The sequence below is a fragment of the Anabrus simplex genome, chromosome 2 (genome assembly GCF_040414725.1).
Source record: "Anabrus simplex isolate iqAnaSimp1 chromosome 2, ASM4041472v1, whole genome shotgun sequence".
Taxonomy (NCBI): Eukaryota; Metazoa; Arthropoda; class Insecta; order Orthoptera; family Tettigoniidae; genus Anabrus; species Anabrus simplex.
The window spans coordinates 976,036,354-976,055,229 of record NC_090266.1 but is presented as its reverse complement, the minus strand read 5'-3'; the positions used below and the strand labels follow the sequence as shown (position 1 = coordinate 976,055,229).

General features: G+C 39.0%; 1 protein-coding gene across 3 annotated transcripts in view; it reads left to right on the top strand.

Moving 5' to 3' along the window:
• Window positions 1-18,876, top strand: part of Iml1 (GATOR complex protein Iml1) — a 724,094-nt gene that overhangs the window by 194,163 nt on the left and 511,055 nt on the right. For all 3 annotated transcript variants that reach the window (XM_067141784.2, XM_067141783.2, XM_067141785.2), the window contains exon 9: window positions 17,084-17,151. In XM_067141784.2, the coding sequence (XP_066997885.1) occupies window positions 17,084-17,151 (68 nt within the window). The remainder of the gene's footprint in view (window positions 1-17,083; window positions 17,152-18,876) is intronic.

The following is an 18,876-nucleotide window of genomic DNA, read 5'->3' as shown; positions in this document are numbered from 1 at the left end:
TCCTGCCGTAGCACTTTTCAGTTATCTGGCACATACTGAAAATCTGATCCTGGCATCCCCTCTGTGGTTTGAAGCCACACTGGTTTTCATCCAACTTCCTCTCAAGCACCCTCCCTTCCAAGATGCCAGTTAGTACATTGCCTGGTATACTAATCAATGAGATACCTCGATAGTTGTTGCAATCCTTCCTGTTCTCTTGCTTATAGATAGGTTCAGTTGCTGCTTTTGTCCAATCTGAAGGTACCTTACCAACACTCCATGCTAATGTTACTATTCTATGAAGCCATTTCATCCTTGCCTTGCCACTATACTTCACCATTTTAGGTCTAATTTCACCTATTCCTGCTGCTTTATGACATTGGAGTTTCTTTACTGTCCTTTCCACTTCCTTAAGCGTAATTTCTCCAACATCATTTTCCTCCTCCCCATGAGCTTGGTTGTTCGCGACACCACCATGAAGATTTCCTTTTACGTTGAGAAGATTTTCTAAATATTCCTTCCACCTGTCCAGTGATTCCCTGGGATCTATTATGAGTTCACCTGAATTACCCAAAACACTGTTCATTTCCTTTTTCCCTCCCTTCCTGAGATTTTTTATTACTGTCCAGAACGTTTCCCTGCTGCTTCACCTAGCCTTTCAAGGTTATTACCAAAATCTTTCCAAGACTTCTTTTTGAATTCAACAACTATTTGTTTTGCTCTATTTCTTTTATCTACGTACAATTCCCTGTGTGCATCAGCCCTTGTTTGGAGCCATTTCTGATAAGCCTTCTTTTAACGTTTACAGGCTGCTCTCACTTCATCATTCCACCAAGATGTTTGCTTTTTCTCATCTTTACACACAGTTGTTCCTAGGCATTCCCTTGCTGTTTCCACCACAGTATCCCTGTATGCCACCCATTCTCTTTCTATATCCTGAACCTGCTTACTGTCCACTGCTTGGAACTTCTCACTAATCATATCCATGTACTTCTGTCTAATTTCCTCATCCTGGCAATTTTGTACCCTGATTCATTTGCAGATGGATTTCACATTCTCTATCCCAGGCCTAGAGATACTTACTTCACTACAGATCAGGTATTGGTCTGTATCATCGAAAAATCCCCTAAAAATCCATACACTCCTAACATATTTCCTGAATTTGAAGTTGGTTAAGATGTAGTCCATTGTGGATGTGGTACCCCTAGCCTCCCATGTGTAGCGGTGAATAGCCTTATGCTTGAAGAATGTATTCATAACTGCTAAATCCCATACTAGGACAGAAGTCCAGCAAATGCTTCCATTCCTATTAGCTTCCATATCTTCCCCACAAATATCAATCACCCTTTCGTATCCTTCAGTTCTATTTCCAATTTTCGCATTGAAATCGCCCATTAGCACTATCCTATCCTTGCTGATGACCCTGACTACGATGTTACTCAATGCTTCATAAAACTTGTCAACTTCATTTTCATCTGCACCCTCGCATGTTGAATACACTGAGACAATTCTTGTCCTAATTCCTTCAACTGCCAGATCTACCCACTTCATTCGCTCATTTACGTGCCTAACAGAAACTGTGTTACGTCCAATAGTATTGCTGATGAACAGGCTCACCCCCTACTCTGCCCTTCCCTTTTTAACACCCGTCAAGTACACTTTATAATCTCCTATCTCTTCCTCCTTATCTCCTGTTACCCAAATATTACTTACTCCTAGCACATCCAGGTGCATCCTCTTTGCTGACTCAGCTAGTTCTACTTTCTTTCTTTCTTCCGTAAGCCCCATTAATATCGATAGCTCCCCATCGAATTCCATTTCATTCGCCAAGTTGTTTCCATGTTGTCCCTCGCCTGTCAAATGGGAATGGAACTCTGTTACTCCCGTATTTCCGAGGCTTGCTTAAAATGTTCTTAGCTTCGTAAATTCATGAAGCAGGATGCTACCCTACTTACACATAGTCCAAGTGAGGGTTTCTCCTCTAACAGGTTACGGACCACGAGTGGATTGTATAGTCCTAGCCGTCTGAGCACAAGTGGGGCCACGACTTGACTCAGAATATGTCCGAGATGCCCACTCCCATTCCGTAGCAACTGGTATCCCGACTCTCACGACCACTTACTAGGCCACTCAGCCATTGCCCATGGTTCACGAACTAGGACGTGACTACAGTAATCCCCGCCATGAACCATGTAAAAATAATAACATTATTATTATTATTATTATTATTGTTATTATTATTATTATTATTATTATTATTATTATTATTATTATTATTATTATTATTATTATTATTATTATTATTATTATTATTATTTAGATTTGTTGACAAGTTAAACAGTCGTTATGAATGGATTGTTTTTGTTCAAACCTACTTCTCCAAACAAATGCTTGCAGTGGCCTGAGTTATCAGATCACTTTGTTAATTTATCTCACCTGCTACATATTTCTTAACTAAAATAAACTCAGAGTGGTGCAGCTTTTTCTAGGCACGGCCCCAATGGAGGTGAGCTGCATGTACGATTTTATTGCATATCAACCTTCCTGCCATTCTTAAATCCTCTGGCAGTACCGGGAATCGAACTCGGGCCCCTGGGAATGGCAGGTAATTGTGCTGTTACGCTGGTGGACGTTCTTAGCTACAAAACACAGACGTACCACATGACATTGATGTGTGTGTTCATTGTGCGGTTCGGACGGACGAAACTGTTCACTGATTTGTGTGATGTCATCAGAGCTGCAGTATACAGCCTGTACCCACTTCGAAGTAGGATCGTTCTCCTCTGACGAATAACGTTGGGGGATCTTATATGTGAGCTTTACCTTTTTCTTCCATTTTCTTTGTCTCAAAAAGCCAAGGGGGTTTAATATACGAGAGGATCTAATACACAAGGAAATATGGTACTTTTCATCCTTCCTGCTGTAAGTGGAACATTCCTTCTTCTGTATTGTTGTCATCGATATACACACTTTTAACTACACTGACTTTGTATTTCCAATGCTTTTCCTCCTTTTTTTTTTTTTTTTTTTTTTTTTTGTGAAGCACCAGTGGAACACAAAGGGCATAAGTTCAAAAGGGCCGACTCACAAAATCTACCTCTTTTTTTCTCTCAAGGCTACCTCGAGTGATAGTCCAGTTCCCTTTAGGAGCATTAATTCACCTGTTAATCACTGAGCAAGTTGGCTACATAGTTTGGATCATTTAGGTGTCAGCTTGCATTTGGGAGAATGTAGATTCGAACCCCCCTGCTGGTGGCAGTCCTGCAGATACTTTCCATGGTTTCCCCAATTTCTTGCCAGGCAGATGTTGAGGTTGTATCGTAATTATGACCATAGTCATTTTCTTCCCAGTCATAGTACTTCCCTTTTTCATCATCGCCATACGACATGTTTGTCTCGGTGGAAAGTAAATCAAATAGCAAAACAATAAGAAATAAAAATAAAATAAAAATAATTTGGTTATCAGTAAGACTACAGAAATTTAAAATTTGTACATTCGTCAAGCTTTCCTCCAGTTATGGATGGTTTTGAGAGCCATTTCTTGTACATCTCATAGTATTGCTATCAGGTGCATCCATTAACAACACCATACACTCACTCCTCCTGGAGCTGTATGGTAAGAATTCAGTTCCCTGCTAATTGAGGTGGGGAGATACAAATCAGTATGAAAGCATTTATTAATGGTGGTACTGGTGGTACTGCAAGAATGGCATGTGTACCACCAGTGGTACGGTGGTATATACTGTTGTGAACATGTTAACCCATTCCAGTCTGGACCTGAGTGTATCCCTAACAAATAATAATAATTCATAATAATAATAATAACAATAATAGCAATTATAATTTGAGTTCAATTTTTGCATTATTTACCCATGGGTTAAAGAATATTGTTTCGACTGGGCATTTTTAAGGGTTTAAGAAAATTTATAGCTCTGTACCATGATGTATCCACAAAGATGCACACAAAATGTTGTCAGTTGTGTACACTGTTGTATTTACAAGCTATTTACACATATTCTGTACACACGCACTAATGAACTACCATTTTGAACAAACATCCGACTGCTACAGTAGCATGTCACAACCAACTACTAACATAATCAGTTCACATACTTGACTCAAACACTCGGTTAACACGACTTCCACACAAATCTCATTAAAACAACTCAACTCTATCCTCAAGACAGCCTGTTTATATACATTGCCTGGCCATGCTTCTAGAAGAATATGGCATATACGTTTTCTCGCAAATTCGAGAGTCTCCAATAGCCTATTTACAATGTAAGGAAGTTTCTACACAAATCTAGTCGCACATAGCGTTATTCTGGACTTATTACAGTGTGTTGCACCAATATTGCAGAAGATTATACATCATATATACAGGTAATAATAAACTATATACTATCAGTTGCAAGTACTGACATTAAACAAACTCATATTAATATATATACAGCAGATGTTTCATGACATTACCTCACAATTAATAGATCATGATTATACCAAATAAAGTTCATACACAACTACGTAAATTATAATAATACTAATACTAATAGATGTAAACAACTTCATAGCCATACCTCACCATTCATAATAATAATAATAACAATAATAGCAATTATAATTTGAGTTCAATTTTTGCATTATTTACCCATGGGTTAAAGAATATTGTTTCGAAGTTATATTAGTCTATTACACTTGCGTCAACTTATAGGAGATAATTGCATAATTCTCTTTTCTTTGTGCATTTTTGAGCATCTAGTAATGAAAAATGTTGTATATTTCACGTCAGCTAGGACTTAAGATTCTAAAGTTGCTTATATATTATGCCATGTCTTGCGAATAAAAAAATCTGACAGTCTGCTCAGTAAGTACAGTTTTCTGAAATACTATGACATTTTCCCTAGATTGATTCAAATGTGCATTGCAATTACAAAACAACAATAATGAAAATTATATAAAAATAATGATTGTTCAATAAACAATTAACTTTAGATGTTCCAGTGTTTTAGTTACAGCATAAAACAATACTTACCGGGCGAGTTGGCCGTGCGCGTAGAGGCGCGTGGCTGTGAGCTTGCATCCGGGAGATAGTAGGTTCGAATCCCACTATCGGCAGCCCTGAAGATGGTTTTTGGATAATTGTATGGCCTTAATTAAGGTACAGCCCCAGCATTTTCCTTTTGTGAAAATGAAAAACCACAGAAAACCATCTTATGAAATATTTTTTTAATGTGACGATATTGACTCAGAAAGCAATGTTACCAAAGTTACTCAGAGTGAAGATGATACTGAATGTATGTAATTGTAATTTTGTGCACAAATAGAAATATTATTGACATCCGAATATGAATTCGAAACCTCCTGTTGCATTTCATTATCACTTGAATTAGTTTAACAGCCTATCACATGTTCCCGCTTGTTTCATATTTGCATGAATACATAAGAATATGTACATATTAGTAAAGTTTTATGTTTTTCCTAGATATGAGGGATAACGATTACATAAAATACTGAAAATTGTTTACCGCGAAAAACCACGCTTTAGAGCACATTGAGTGACAACATCTACTATCAATATCAATATCAAGGTCTTATGGCAACGATGGGATAGGAAAAGCCTAGGAGTTGGAATGAAGCGGCTATGGCCTTAATTAAGGTACAGCCCCAGCATTTTCCTTTTGTGAAAATGAAAAACCACAGAAAACCATCTTCAGAGCTGCCAACAGCGGGATTCGAACCCACTATCTCCCGGATGCAAGCTCACAGCTACGTACTCCTAACCGCATGGCCAACTCACCCGGTAATTTGTAAAACTGAAAGGATTTGAACCAACATTCCCTTGGACATTCAACCGTTGAACTACCCGTACAATTGTATGGCTAATCTATGGATAAGTGAAATTTTGAGCATAAATTATATTTAGACAGGTAATATAGCCAGAGGTGTAGTAAACTGCTTGTATATTTCTATGTAGTCTTACCATGAGAAGATCTATTATTCTAATTATAAATTATGGAAGGGCAGGAACAGATAATAAAAATTCTGGATTGGTATAACAGTAAGAGCCAACTTCTTGCATATATTGTGTGCACCAATCAGTTGATCTCACTGTATATATAACAAGTTTCTTATCATCATGCTTTCACTGCAGAATTGAGGCATTCAAAATAATAACGGCAGATACCAACCAATGTTAATTTTTATTAAAACAACATTTTATGTTCTTTTTCCTAACTCAGCTAATTTTTAATATTAAGACTTCATCTTTCCAGGGTTGTAAAATATGATGTTGACAAGTTTTCCTATAAATTCTTGTTTGCATGCCTTTAGTAGTTGCCCTGTTTTTGTGCTCTTTATTTACAAAGAATTCATGGAAGTGAATAAAATGGGGTAATTAATAATCTTTATTTATGTAACATACCAAATTTACTTCCCCATTTCCATATTTCCACAATGTTCTCCAACACCATAATGAACTATATGGTTTCTTTTTTAAATCATCATAGATAGACTATATTTTTCAACATTTTCATCAGATCATTGAACTTAGTTTTTTTTTTTTAATTAACTTTAGATGTTCCAGTGTTTTAGTTACAGCATAAAACAATACTTACCGGGCGAGTTGGCCGTGCGCGTAGAGGCGCGTGGCTGTGAGCTTGCATCCGGGAGATAGTAGGTTCGAATCCCACTATCGGCAGCCCTGAAGATGGTTTTCCGTGGTTTCCCATTTTCACACCAGGCAAATGCTGGGGCTGTACCTTAATTAAGGCCACGGCCGCTTCCTTCCAACTCCTAGACCTTTCCTATCCCATCGTCGCCATAAGACCTATCTGTGTTGGTGCGACGTAAAGCCCCTAGCAAAAAACAAAAACAAAAAAAAACCAATACTTTCATGTAACAATTCAATAGCTGTTGATATCTGCCATTGTTATTCTGAGCACCTCAGTTTTAAATGGTGTTCACGTCAGACGTATCTCTCTTGTCGAATTAAAGTGTATCAAAGTCTGGTTCCTTGGCTGAATGGTCAGCATAGTGCTCTCCACAGGGCCCCATGTGTGGTACGCGGATGGGTGGGAGGTTTTAACCTTAAATGGTTAATTCCAATGGCCTGGGGACTGGGTGTTTGTACTGTCTCCAAAACTCCTGCAACTCACTCACCACATACAACACTGCTCTCTACTACTACAATAGCACACAGTATACTACACATGGTAGATTCTGCCCACCCTCATTGTAGGGTCTGCCTTACAAGGGCTGGACCAGGCTATAAATAGCCACACAGAATTATTATTTACCGAGCAAGTGGCTGTGCGGTTAGGGCCATGCAACTGTGAGCTTGCATTTGGGAGATAGTGGGTTCAAGCCCCACTGTCAGCAGCCCTGGAGAGGGTTTTCTGTGGGTTCCCATTTTTCACACCTGGCAAATGCTGGGGTAGTACCTCAATTAAGACCACGGTCATTTCCTTCCCACTCCTAGCCCTTTTTTATTCCATCATCACCATACGACCTATCTGTGTCGGTGCGACGTAAAGCAAGTTGTTTAAGAAAAAAAAAAAAACAATTGGCAGGAGGAATCTCAACCTCCTCTAACTGCCAAAATCATTGGATTATGTAGTGCTTGTACTTCTACGTTAAACCTATGTGGTTCAGTCTTAGATAGAGTGCCCATCTTGTCTGATGTATTTTTATATATATCTTCGTTTCCTTTCCATTGTATGTACGGAAGGTTGCCCCGGTTAAACAGCACACGACTTTGAGTGCACGTGCCGTTTCTGGAAGCAGCTGCATGTGGTTTTTTTTTTTTTTACTGTCTATTGAGTAGTGTGATTTAGAGAAGTGCCATGTACAGTCATATCATACCATTGTTGCCTCATGGCCTGCTGAATTGCAGATATATGGCAAGGCAACACTGTTGGCCTTTCCGATGCAAATTTCTCATCATTGAGGATTGTTAAACAGTTTAAAATGAAAGGTCTCAACCCTAGTAAGTCCTCTGTATGCAATGTGATAAAATTATATCAGAATTGTTTACCGCCAGAAACAACAACTTCGAAAAAACTGCCGCGGAACAGAGTTCAACCGTCAAGTACTCCAAGCATCAAGAAGGTAAAGGCTGCTGTTCTGAAGGAAAATCCACCAACACAAAGACACCTTGCCAGCCACACAAGCACATTTAAGGGTACAGTCTACCGTATAATTAAAGAAGATCTGAACCTGGTAAAGTGGCATAAGATACGTGGACATGCTTTGAAAGAAAGGCACGTTAAGGAACGGTTCACTAATGTCAGAAAATTACATGAAAACTACCTAGCAGGGGATAAATGGCAGTCAGTTGTTACCCTGGATGAAGCTTTGGTTTATTTGGATGACACCAGCAGACCCCAGGCTATTTACTATCGCCCAAAAGGTCAAAAAGAGCCTCAAACGTCTTCAAGGAAAACAAAGAAAAGTTTGCTAGCGGGTTCATGGTAGTGTGAGTCACACTTGCCTTCTAGGAATCAATCAATCAATCAATCAATCACTAATGATCTGCATTTAGGGCAGTCTCCCAGGTGGCAGATTCCCTATCTCTTGTTTTCCTAGCCTTTTCTGAAATGATTGCGAAGAAATTGGAAATTTATTGAACATCTCCTTTGGTAAGTTATTCCAATCCCTAACTCCTCTTCCTATAAACGAATATTTGCCCCAATTTGTCCTCTTGAATTTCAACTTTATCTTAATATTGTGATCTTTCCTATTTTTAAAGACAACACTCAAACTTATTCGTCTACTGATGTCATTCCACGTCATCTCTCCACTGACAGCTCAGAACATACCACTGTATTTATAAATTTACTCATTCGGGACAAATATTTCAGGTTCCCTATGGGAATCAACATCTATATCACCTGATGGTCAGGCAGGCAAAAATTTTTGGTAATGAGACCAAGTCTCTCATAGTGCATTGGCACTGCTGGTGGCTCCAAATAGCCTATGCAGTGGTCTCCACGGTGTGCACTAGTCATGCGTCTTGGTGGGTGTGCTATTTACCAACTGATGAGCCCAACTTAGCACACTGGGGCGAAATGCTGGCAACCAACAATGAAAATTTATAATGTCCAATAACAGACCATTTAAATTGGTATTATAACATACCACTTAGTCTAGCAGCTTGTCTCCTTTCTCCCAAGTCATCCCAGCCCAAACTTTGCAACATATTTGTCACACCACTCTTTTGTCGGAAATCACCCAGAACAAATCGAGCTGCTTTTCTTTGGTTTTTTCCCAGTTCTTGAATCAAGTAATTGGGAACATGCATCATTTTCAAAAATATTTTTTTTGAAAAGTACACCAATGAAATAGTACGTAAACGTATTACATTGCGGTATGTTGCCTTGTTTTCTACCATTAAAAAATATATTTAATAGTGCCTTTCCGCAAGGCGAGTGAAACGGCCTCTGACGTAAGCGGCGCGCTGTGACGTCACGATCCAGTACCGCATGGAGCTCTACCAGCCGTTGTGCATCAGCCGTTGCTAAAAGCCGATTGTTTATTATTCATGATCGCGAATAACTTCAGAATGACAGAAGAAAGGCTCAAAACACCACAATCAGACAATCTATCATGTGTAAATGTCATCATTCTTGAAAAATAGTGACTTTTGTGGCCGCAGAAATTCGCGGATAACAAGCAAGTTTGTAAGTGGCGTCTTCTATATACGTGCAATGTACTGTAACCCATAGTATTAGGATAACAACGAACCTGGATAGATATCACATCACTTTCAACATTTCTTTCTAGACTGATTCCCCTATTAAAGAATAACATTACATTTTCGGGCTTTCAGCATTAGTAAAGTAAGAAATCGGATTTCAGCACTAACATAAACATATAGGTAGCATTATAGTACTAGTCCGCTTCTGTGGTGTAGTGGTTAATGTGTGCCACTCCCGGAGGCCCGGTTTCGATTCCCGGCTCTGCCATGAAAGTTGAAAACAAATAGTACGAGGGCTGGAACGGGGTCTACTCAGCCTCGGGAGGTCAACTGAGTAGAAGTGTTTCGAATCCCACCTCAGCCATCCTCGAAGTGGTTTTTCGTATTTTCCTACTTCTCCTCCAGGCACCTAAGGCCACGGCCGTTTCCTTCCCTCTTCCTTGTCTATCCCTTCCGATCCTCCCATCCTCCAACAAGGCCGCTGTTGAGCATAACAGGTGGGGCCGCCTGGGCGAGGTAATGGCCCTCCTCACCAGTTGCATCACCATACTCAGTCTCACGTTCCAGGACACTGCCCTTGAAGTGGTAGAGGTGAAATCCCTCGCTGAGTCCGAGAGAAAACCAACCCTGAAGGATAAACTGATTAAGAAAGAAAGAAAGAAAGAAAGAAGGAAAGAAAGAAAGATCATAGTACTATAGGGCTATAATCTATCATTCCCCAAAAATATATATATTTATGGTTGGGACAACTGGCCTACCCACTTCCGGGGCCCATGAAAGAGAATTAAATATCTTTGTGGAGGGAAAAAGTTAAACATGATAAAGATAAATATGACTTCATCTAGTTTTCACAAGTCGGGCTGAGTGGTTCAGACTGTTGAGGTGCTGGCCTTCTGACCCCAACTTGGCAGGTTCGATCCTGGTTCAGTCCGGTGGTAGTTGAAGGTGCTCAAATACGTCAGCCTCGTGTCGGTAGATTTACTGGCACGTAAAATAACTCCTGCAGGACTAAATTCCTGCACATCGGCGTCTCCGAAAATCGTAGAAGTAGTTAGCGGGGCGTGAAGCCAGTAACATTAATTACATTTGGCTTTTAACAAGCTGAGCATATCAGGAAAGAAAAGTGTCCTGGTGACATTTTAGTCGCTCAATACAGGAATGTCTTTGGGTGCTGTGACTTTTACTTTTTTTTTGCTTTACGTCACACCGTCACATATAGGTCTTATGGCGACGATGGGACAGTAAAGGCCTAGGAATGGGAACAAAGCGGCCGTGGCCTTAGGTACAGCCTCAGCATTTGCCTGGTGTGAAAACGGGAAACCACGGAAAACCATCTTCAGGGCTGCCGGCAGTGAGGTTCAAAACCCACTATCTCCCGGATGCGAGCTCACAGCTGCGCGCTCCTAACCGCACGGCCAACTCGCGCGGTATTTTTACCCTTCGGTTTATTGACTTGGCTTGTATAACCTAAAACTTAGGCTAAGTTGGATAATATTTTTAAACACCTACATCACTATTTTCACCTGTGTGCAATTATGTTATTTATTTCATTAATATTATGATAATTATTATAATTGAGCATTGTTAACTTATAAGACCCCAACAGACAAGCATTGGTTTTGTGTAGAATTATACATTTGTTAAATTCACGTTGTTTCATTTCATGATGTACACGCCTATCCTTTGTTACATTATAGAGTATTTAGATATAGCCTAAATTTCTTTACCAATTAAGCTCTTCAATAAAGACATACATAACTGTCCCATGCCAAGATATATTGGTAGAATTAGAGCTGTCAAAATGGTTCATAACCCCTTTGATTTATTATCTTGACATGGATCACCCAAAACATAGGTTAGGTTTGGAGAATACTTTAATAATCAGCATTATTTAATGCACTGTTTATTACTTTCATATTCCAAGATGTAATTGAAGCATTTAAATAAAGCATCATACATTAAAATTTAAAGTTTTACCACTAGAACAGCTGACATGGAAAAGTGATTTGAAAATTCAAACAAATTCATCTTACGTTAAAATCTTCAAAAAAATAAACTGTAGACTTTTCCGATATATCACCAGCATTTCTCCAGCTCGCCAAAATCCATTTCTCCCTAGTTTTAGCGTCTTTGGAACGTTTATAAACAATTTGTTTGGGATGGTATGCGATGTGCTATTGCACATCGGAACTCTACACCATTTATAAGTTTTCTGCCTCACTGTCTGCGCAGGATTCATTTTAAGCCTAAAATATACCACTCAGATTATAATCCAATGTATAGACCTCGAATTTAACCATACTAGACACTAACGTAAAGTAGAAATACGCGAAGTGTATCCTGCTTCTCACAGCACACTGTGTTATTTCGTCTGCTAATTCAGTCAACCTGTACGATGACGTCAGGCCAATGAGATCGCGTACTTGCGTGACGTGACATTTTCGTAGATTTTTATCATGTTTGGAGTTATTATTTGTACATTCTGATCACATTTTTGAATTCTGCATGCAATTTTGAATCAGATTAGCATATTTTTAATTAAAACCCCGGATCATGCATGTTCCCTATTCTGGTGAGGGTCCCATACACTGGAACCATATTCTAGTTGGGGTCTTACCAGACACTTATATGCCCTCTCCCTTACATCCTTACTACAACCCCTAAATACCCTCATAACCGTGTGCAGAGATCTGTACCCTTTATTTACAATCATATTTATGTGATTACCACAATGAAGGTCTTTCCGCATATTAACATCTAGGTACTTACAATGATACCCAAAAGGAACTTTCACCCCATTAACGCAGTAATTAAAACTGAGGGGACTTTTCCTATTTGTGAAATTCACAACCCGACTTCTAACCCCGTTTACCATCATACCATTGCCCACTGTCCATCTCACAACATTATCGAGGTCATTTTGCAGTTGCTCACAATCTTGTAACTTATTTATGACTCTGTACAGAATAACATCATCTGCAAAAAGCCTTCTCTCTGATTCCACTTCTTTACACATATCGTTGATAATTATAAGAAAATGTAAAGGTCCAATAATACTGCCTTGAGGAATTCCCCTCTTAATTATTACAGGTTCAGATGAAGCTTTGCCTACTCTAATTCTCTGAGTTCTGTTTTCTAGAAACATTTGCCCCAATTTGTCCTCTTGAATTTCAACTTTATCTTAATATTGTGATCTTTCCTATTTTTAAAGACAACACTCAAACTTATTCGTCTACTGATGTCATTCCACTCTTTTGTGAAGTCCAATTGCACTCATTTTTGCCAGTAGTCTCCCATGATCTACCCTATCAAATGCCTTTGATAGGTCAATTGCAATACAGTCCATTTGACCTACTGAATCCAGGATATCTGCTATACCTTGCTGGAATCCTTCAAGTTGAGCTTCAGTGGAATAACCTTTCCTAAACCCAAACTGCCTACTATCAAACCAGTTATTAATTTTGCAAACATGTCAAATATAAGCAGAAGGAATGCTTTCCCAAAGCTTGCATGCAATGCATGTCAAACTGACTGGCCTGTAATTTTGTGCTTTATGCCTATCACCTTTTCCTTTATACACAGGGGCTACTATTGCATCTCTCCATTCATTTGGTATAGCTCCTTCATGCAAACAATAATCACATAAGTACCTCAGATATGGTACTATATCCCATCCCATTGTCTTTAGTATATCTCCCAAAACCTTATCAATTCCAGCCGCTTTTCTAGTTGTCAACTTTTGTATCTTACTGTAAATGTCATTGGTGTCCTAGGTAAATTTTAATAATACTTCTTTAGTATTAGTCACCCCCCCCCCATCTGGATATTATCCTTGTAACCAACAATCTTTATATACTGCTGACTGTACCGAGCTCGATAGCTGCAGTCGTTTAAGTGCGGCCAGTATCCAGTAATCGGGAGATAATTGGTTCAAGCTCCACAGTCGGCAGCCCTGAAGATGGTTTTTCACACCAGGCAAATGCCGGCGCTGTACCTTAATTAAGGCCACAACCGCTTCCTTCCATTTCCTAGGCCTTTCCTATCCCATTGTCGCCATAAGACCTATCTGTGTTGGTGCGATGTGAAGCAAAAAAAAAAAAAAACTGCTGACTGAATACTCCTGCCTTTTGAAGATCCTTGCTTACACACTCCCCTTGTTCATGAATGATTCCTGGAATATCCTTGAAATCTGTTTCTGCCTAAAGTATCTAAATATACTCTTCCATTTTTCACTAAAATTTGTATGACCACCAATTATGCTTGCCATCATGTTATCCTTAGCTGACTTCTTTGCTAGATTCAACTTCACAAATATGAAGATTTGAAGTTTCCACCTAATCAATCAATACATATATTTATATATTATTGTTTTACAGTACCGGTTTCGACCTTGTGAAGGTCATCTTCAGCTGACAATCATAACATAATATATATCACCTGTGCACATAATAGTAGTGCACCGAGCTCGATAGCTGCAGTCGCTTAAGTGCGCCCAGTATCCAGTATTCAGGAGATAGTAGGTTCGATCTCCACTGTCGGCAGCCCTGAAAATGGTTTTCCGTGCTTTCCCATTTTCACACCAGGCAAATGCTGGGGCTGTACCTTAATTAAGGCCACGGCCGCTTCCTTCCCACTCCTAGCCGTTTCCTGTCCCATCGTCGCCGTAAGACCTATCTGTGTCGGTGCGACGTAAAACAACTAGCAAAAAAAAATGGTAGTGCAAAGTTTTAACTCTCATACCGATTAACATAGACGAAGATAAGACGAAAAACATTTGATAACATTTTTATCCATACTATGTGACATCTTTATAATTTAAGAAAAAGTATTTTAACATACATCATTCATGTACATATAGTAATGTTAAGTCTTTTAATTATTATATCAGTTATTGTAGACGATTATTTAAACTAGAACAAATGTAATGACTATGTTTTCACCCATACCATGTGACATTCCTATTGTGATGTTTTAATTGTCAGCTGAAGATGACCTTCACAAGGTCGAAGCCGGTACTGTAGAACAATAATATATAAATATATGTATTGATTAGGTTGAAGCTTTAAATCTTCATATTTGTGAATATAATCAATACAGAAATGAAACTTATAGATTATGATAGATTCAACTTCCTTGTAGGTTCCTTCAATTTCTCCTTATTTCTACAGCCATTTATAACTCTATTTCTTTTCATTCTGCACCTCCTTCTTAGTCTCTTTACTTCTCTGTTATAATATAGTGGATCTTTACCATTCCTTACCACCTTTAAAGGTACAAATCTATTTTCACATTCCTCAACAATTGTTTTAAACCAATCCCAGAGTCCGTTTACATTTTTATTTACCGTTTTCCACAGATCATAATTACTTTTTTAAAACTCCCTCATGCCTGTTTTATCAGCCGTGTGGTACTGCCTAATAGTCCTAATTTTAATACCTTCCTTTCCTTCACATTTATTTTTAACTACCACAGAAACAGCTTTGTGATCACTAATACCATCTATTACTTCAGTTTCTCTGTAGAGCTGATCTGGTTTTACCAGCACCACATCCAGAATATTCTTCCCTCTAGTTGGTTCCATCACTTTCTGAACTGAATCAGATGCCCTTAGCATATTAACTTATTTGCCATTTGTTGGTCATACTTCCTGTCGGTGATATTACCTTCCCAATTGACATTTGGTAAATCGAAATCATCTGTTACAATCACGTTCCTTTCCTTATCGTTTCCCATAGCTGATTATCTTATCAAATAATTCTGAATGAGCGTCAGCTTGACTTCTAGTTCCCTGTTCCCTTACCACCGGTCCCTAGGCCACCCTGTTTCCCTGAATGTACCTCCCTATAACCCTTCTAAACAAATTTCCTAACTTATATGTACCACTGCGGTTTAAATGAAGGCCATCTGAGCGCAGATCCCTATCTCCTACCCACCCATTAGGATCTAGAAATCTCACTCCCAATTTCCCACATACCCACTTAAATCCCCAATCACCTTCCAGTCAGTATCCCTCCTACACAGTATTGCACTGGTATTGTGCCCGGGGTAAACTCATAATCCTCAGAGTGCCGAAAAATGTGAAGATCAAAGCCACCTACATCCAGAAGAATGTCATGGACCCCTATTTCGTCAAATGTATCTCTCGGCTGTATGGTGAGGATGCTTCAAATGTCTGGATCCACATCGATAAAGCATACAGTCATTCTTCCAGATCATCTGTTACCTACTACAACAGAAAAGAAGCAGAGACGGATGTCTGTGTCATACCATTTAGTGACATCCCTGTCTAATCCCCGGTTGCCTCGCTTGTGAATTTGTGTGCCTTTGGTCTCCCAAAAAGAGGGCTTTCTTGTAGACATCCCGCCACTATTGAGGGTATTTGGAAAGTATGCAAGGAGGTATGGGACACTATTCCTCTTCCTGTACTCTGTTGAAGTCTTCTACAGTGGAAATTGAGATGTATGGCAATAGTCTGTGCCAATGGCTATCACATCGAGCGCAACTGGGTCTGGAGAAATGGAATCGCCTGGGACAAAAGGTACATCAAAATCATCCAAACTTAACTGGGGCAACTTCCATACATACTAAATCCATTTGGTTCTTTTCCTCCTGCATTTTTTTCATTGTTCCTCGTTTTTTTGTAAACTGTGTATAATGATTTGCCGGCCCGGCAGTGTGGGGGTGGTGTTCCTGCCTCTTACCCATAGGCCCCAGTTTTGATTCCCGGCCAGGTCGGTGATATTTACCTGGATCTGAGAGCTGGTTTGAAGTCCACTCAGCCTACATGATTACAATTGAGGAGCTGTCTGATGGTGAGATGGCTGCCCCGTTCTAGGAAGCCAAGAATAATGGCTGAGAGGATTGGTCATGCTGATTCCATGAGACCTCATAATGTGCAGGTCTTGGTAGGCCATGACCCTTCGGGGCTCTTGCACCATGGGGTTTGGTTTTGGTGTATAATGATATTTTTATATTTTTATTGTGCCTGAAAAAAAAATTATCTTTACTTGATATCTCCAAAGAGATATATCCATGAGGTGTATAATGCTTAGGTGCTTGCTGGTAGTTGTAATCATTTTCTAATTCCTGACCAAGTTAGCTCGGGTTGTTTTGTTAAACTGCAAGTCAGTGTAGCAGATTCTCATATTCAGCAGGTAGGCAGGTTTGATACCTACTAAAGAACTTCCTTGAAGTTGTTATCCACATTTTCTCATTTGGTCTTAAAGTAAATGCTAATAAGGTACCTTTCGAAGATCACAATTATTTTCCATCCCAAGCCTTCCTTACTTAAATGAAGTGCAGACACCACAGTAATGTAGCTTTTCAGACTGTGTTTCCATGTTGAGTAAGCATCTGAGGCATTTAAGAAGAAAGAATGTGTTGCTAATGTGTTTTCCTTCTACTTTTCAGTTTCATAATAAAGATACCTCCATCAGTGCTGCAGATGACTACAGCATGCCCCACTGGATTAATCTAAGGTATGTTGCTCTAACTGTTGAAACAATAAAAATCATTTTGTGTAAAGAAGTATTCTCATTGATGATGTTGATCAAGTGATTGTTCTTTATGACAGATGTTGTCGAGTTATTTTCATTGTTTGTTTTACACTATCTATATCATCATCATCATCATTTCCCTTTATCCAGCTGTAGCCGGCTAGGGGCAAATATGGTTCCTCTCCACTTTTTTCGGTCTTTCCACCACTCCTCCTCCAACACTGTGTCCCAGTCCAGGTTTCTTTCTATAATGCTGCGTTGGATGGTATCCTTCCATCTCAATCGTGGTCATCCACGGCCTCTCCTTCCTTGGATTTGCATTTCCATCACCTTTTTTGGTATTCTTTCGGACTCATTCGCTTTATGTGCCCAAACCATCTTAGTTGGCTGTTCTCTATTCTATCATTCATTTTTTCCACTCCAATTTCTTCCCAGATTTTCTCATTCCTTATTTTGTCTCTTCTACTCTTCTGTATCATACTCCTCAAGAATTTCATTTCGGCTGCCTGTATTCGACTCTCATCCTTCTTTGTCATTGTCCAAGTTTCTGCTCCGTAAGTTGTTATGGGTACGTAATACATCTTGTACATAGTATCCTTTGCTTCCATTGGCACATCTTTGTCCCATAACATATTTCTTACACTATGATAAAAACAACTTCCAGCTTGAATCCTTTTACTAATCTCAGCATCCAGTCGAGCATTCTCCATTAATTCACTCCCCAGGTATTTAAACATTTCCACTACTTCCAAGGGCTTGTCTGCAAGTCTAATCTGACCTTTCCCTTCTTTCTCCCCTCTAGTCATAACAAGAGTTTTACTCTTTTCTACACTTATTTTCAATCCACAGACACCACAGTAATCTATATGATTTCTTGAAATTGAGAGTATCTATTCACATGCATTGCATTAATGATGGACACCTTTCTGTGTCACAAATTGCATTTCTCAGCTTATATTTCTTTCACTGTAGATTATACTTTCTTCTTTAAAAAAAAAAAAAAAAAACAAACAAACAAACTTCAAAATAAGTGTAGAAATCCTCTATATCACTTTTTATGTTGTACTTTTTTCATATGTCAGTTGTTCATCTTTTGTTAACTTTCATTTTTATCCATTCTTTTCATCATTATTCAAAAACAATTCAAGAAATTTATATGAAATGTTACCTGGTTGTGTATAAACAACATGCTCTAGGCTCTGTTCCTTGACATAAGTACTATAATTTAAACTGAAAGAGTTGGTTGCACGGTTCGGGTTACGCAGCTGTGAGGTTGGATTGGATTCCTACCATTGGCAGCCCTGAAGATGGTTTTCTTTGGTTTCCCATTTCCACACCAGGCAAAAGCTGTGCTGTACCTCATTTAAGGCCACGGCTGCTACGTTTCCAGTCCTACCTCTTTTCCATCCTTGCATCGCCGAAAACCTTTGATATGTTAGTGCTACTTTAAACTAGTAGCCAAAAAAAAAAAAAAAAAAAAAAGGGACTTTTAAGAAATAATTTGTAGTGCAACAATTAGGAAAATTGATATGAAAGGTAACTATTAAGAAAAAATCTGGAGAAATATCTTAAGAGATTCGAGTGTGTTCTTCTTCTTCTTCTTCTTCTTCTTCTTCTTCTTCTTCTTCTTCCCAATTTATTGGGGTTAGTAATGCATGTGGGCTTGGCCCTGTTTTACAGATGGATGCTCTCCCTGATGTCAACCTT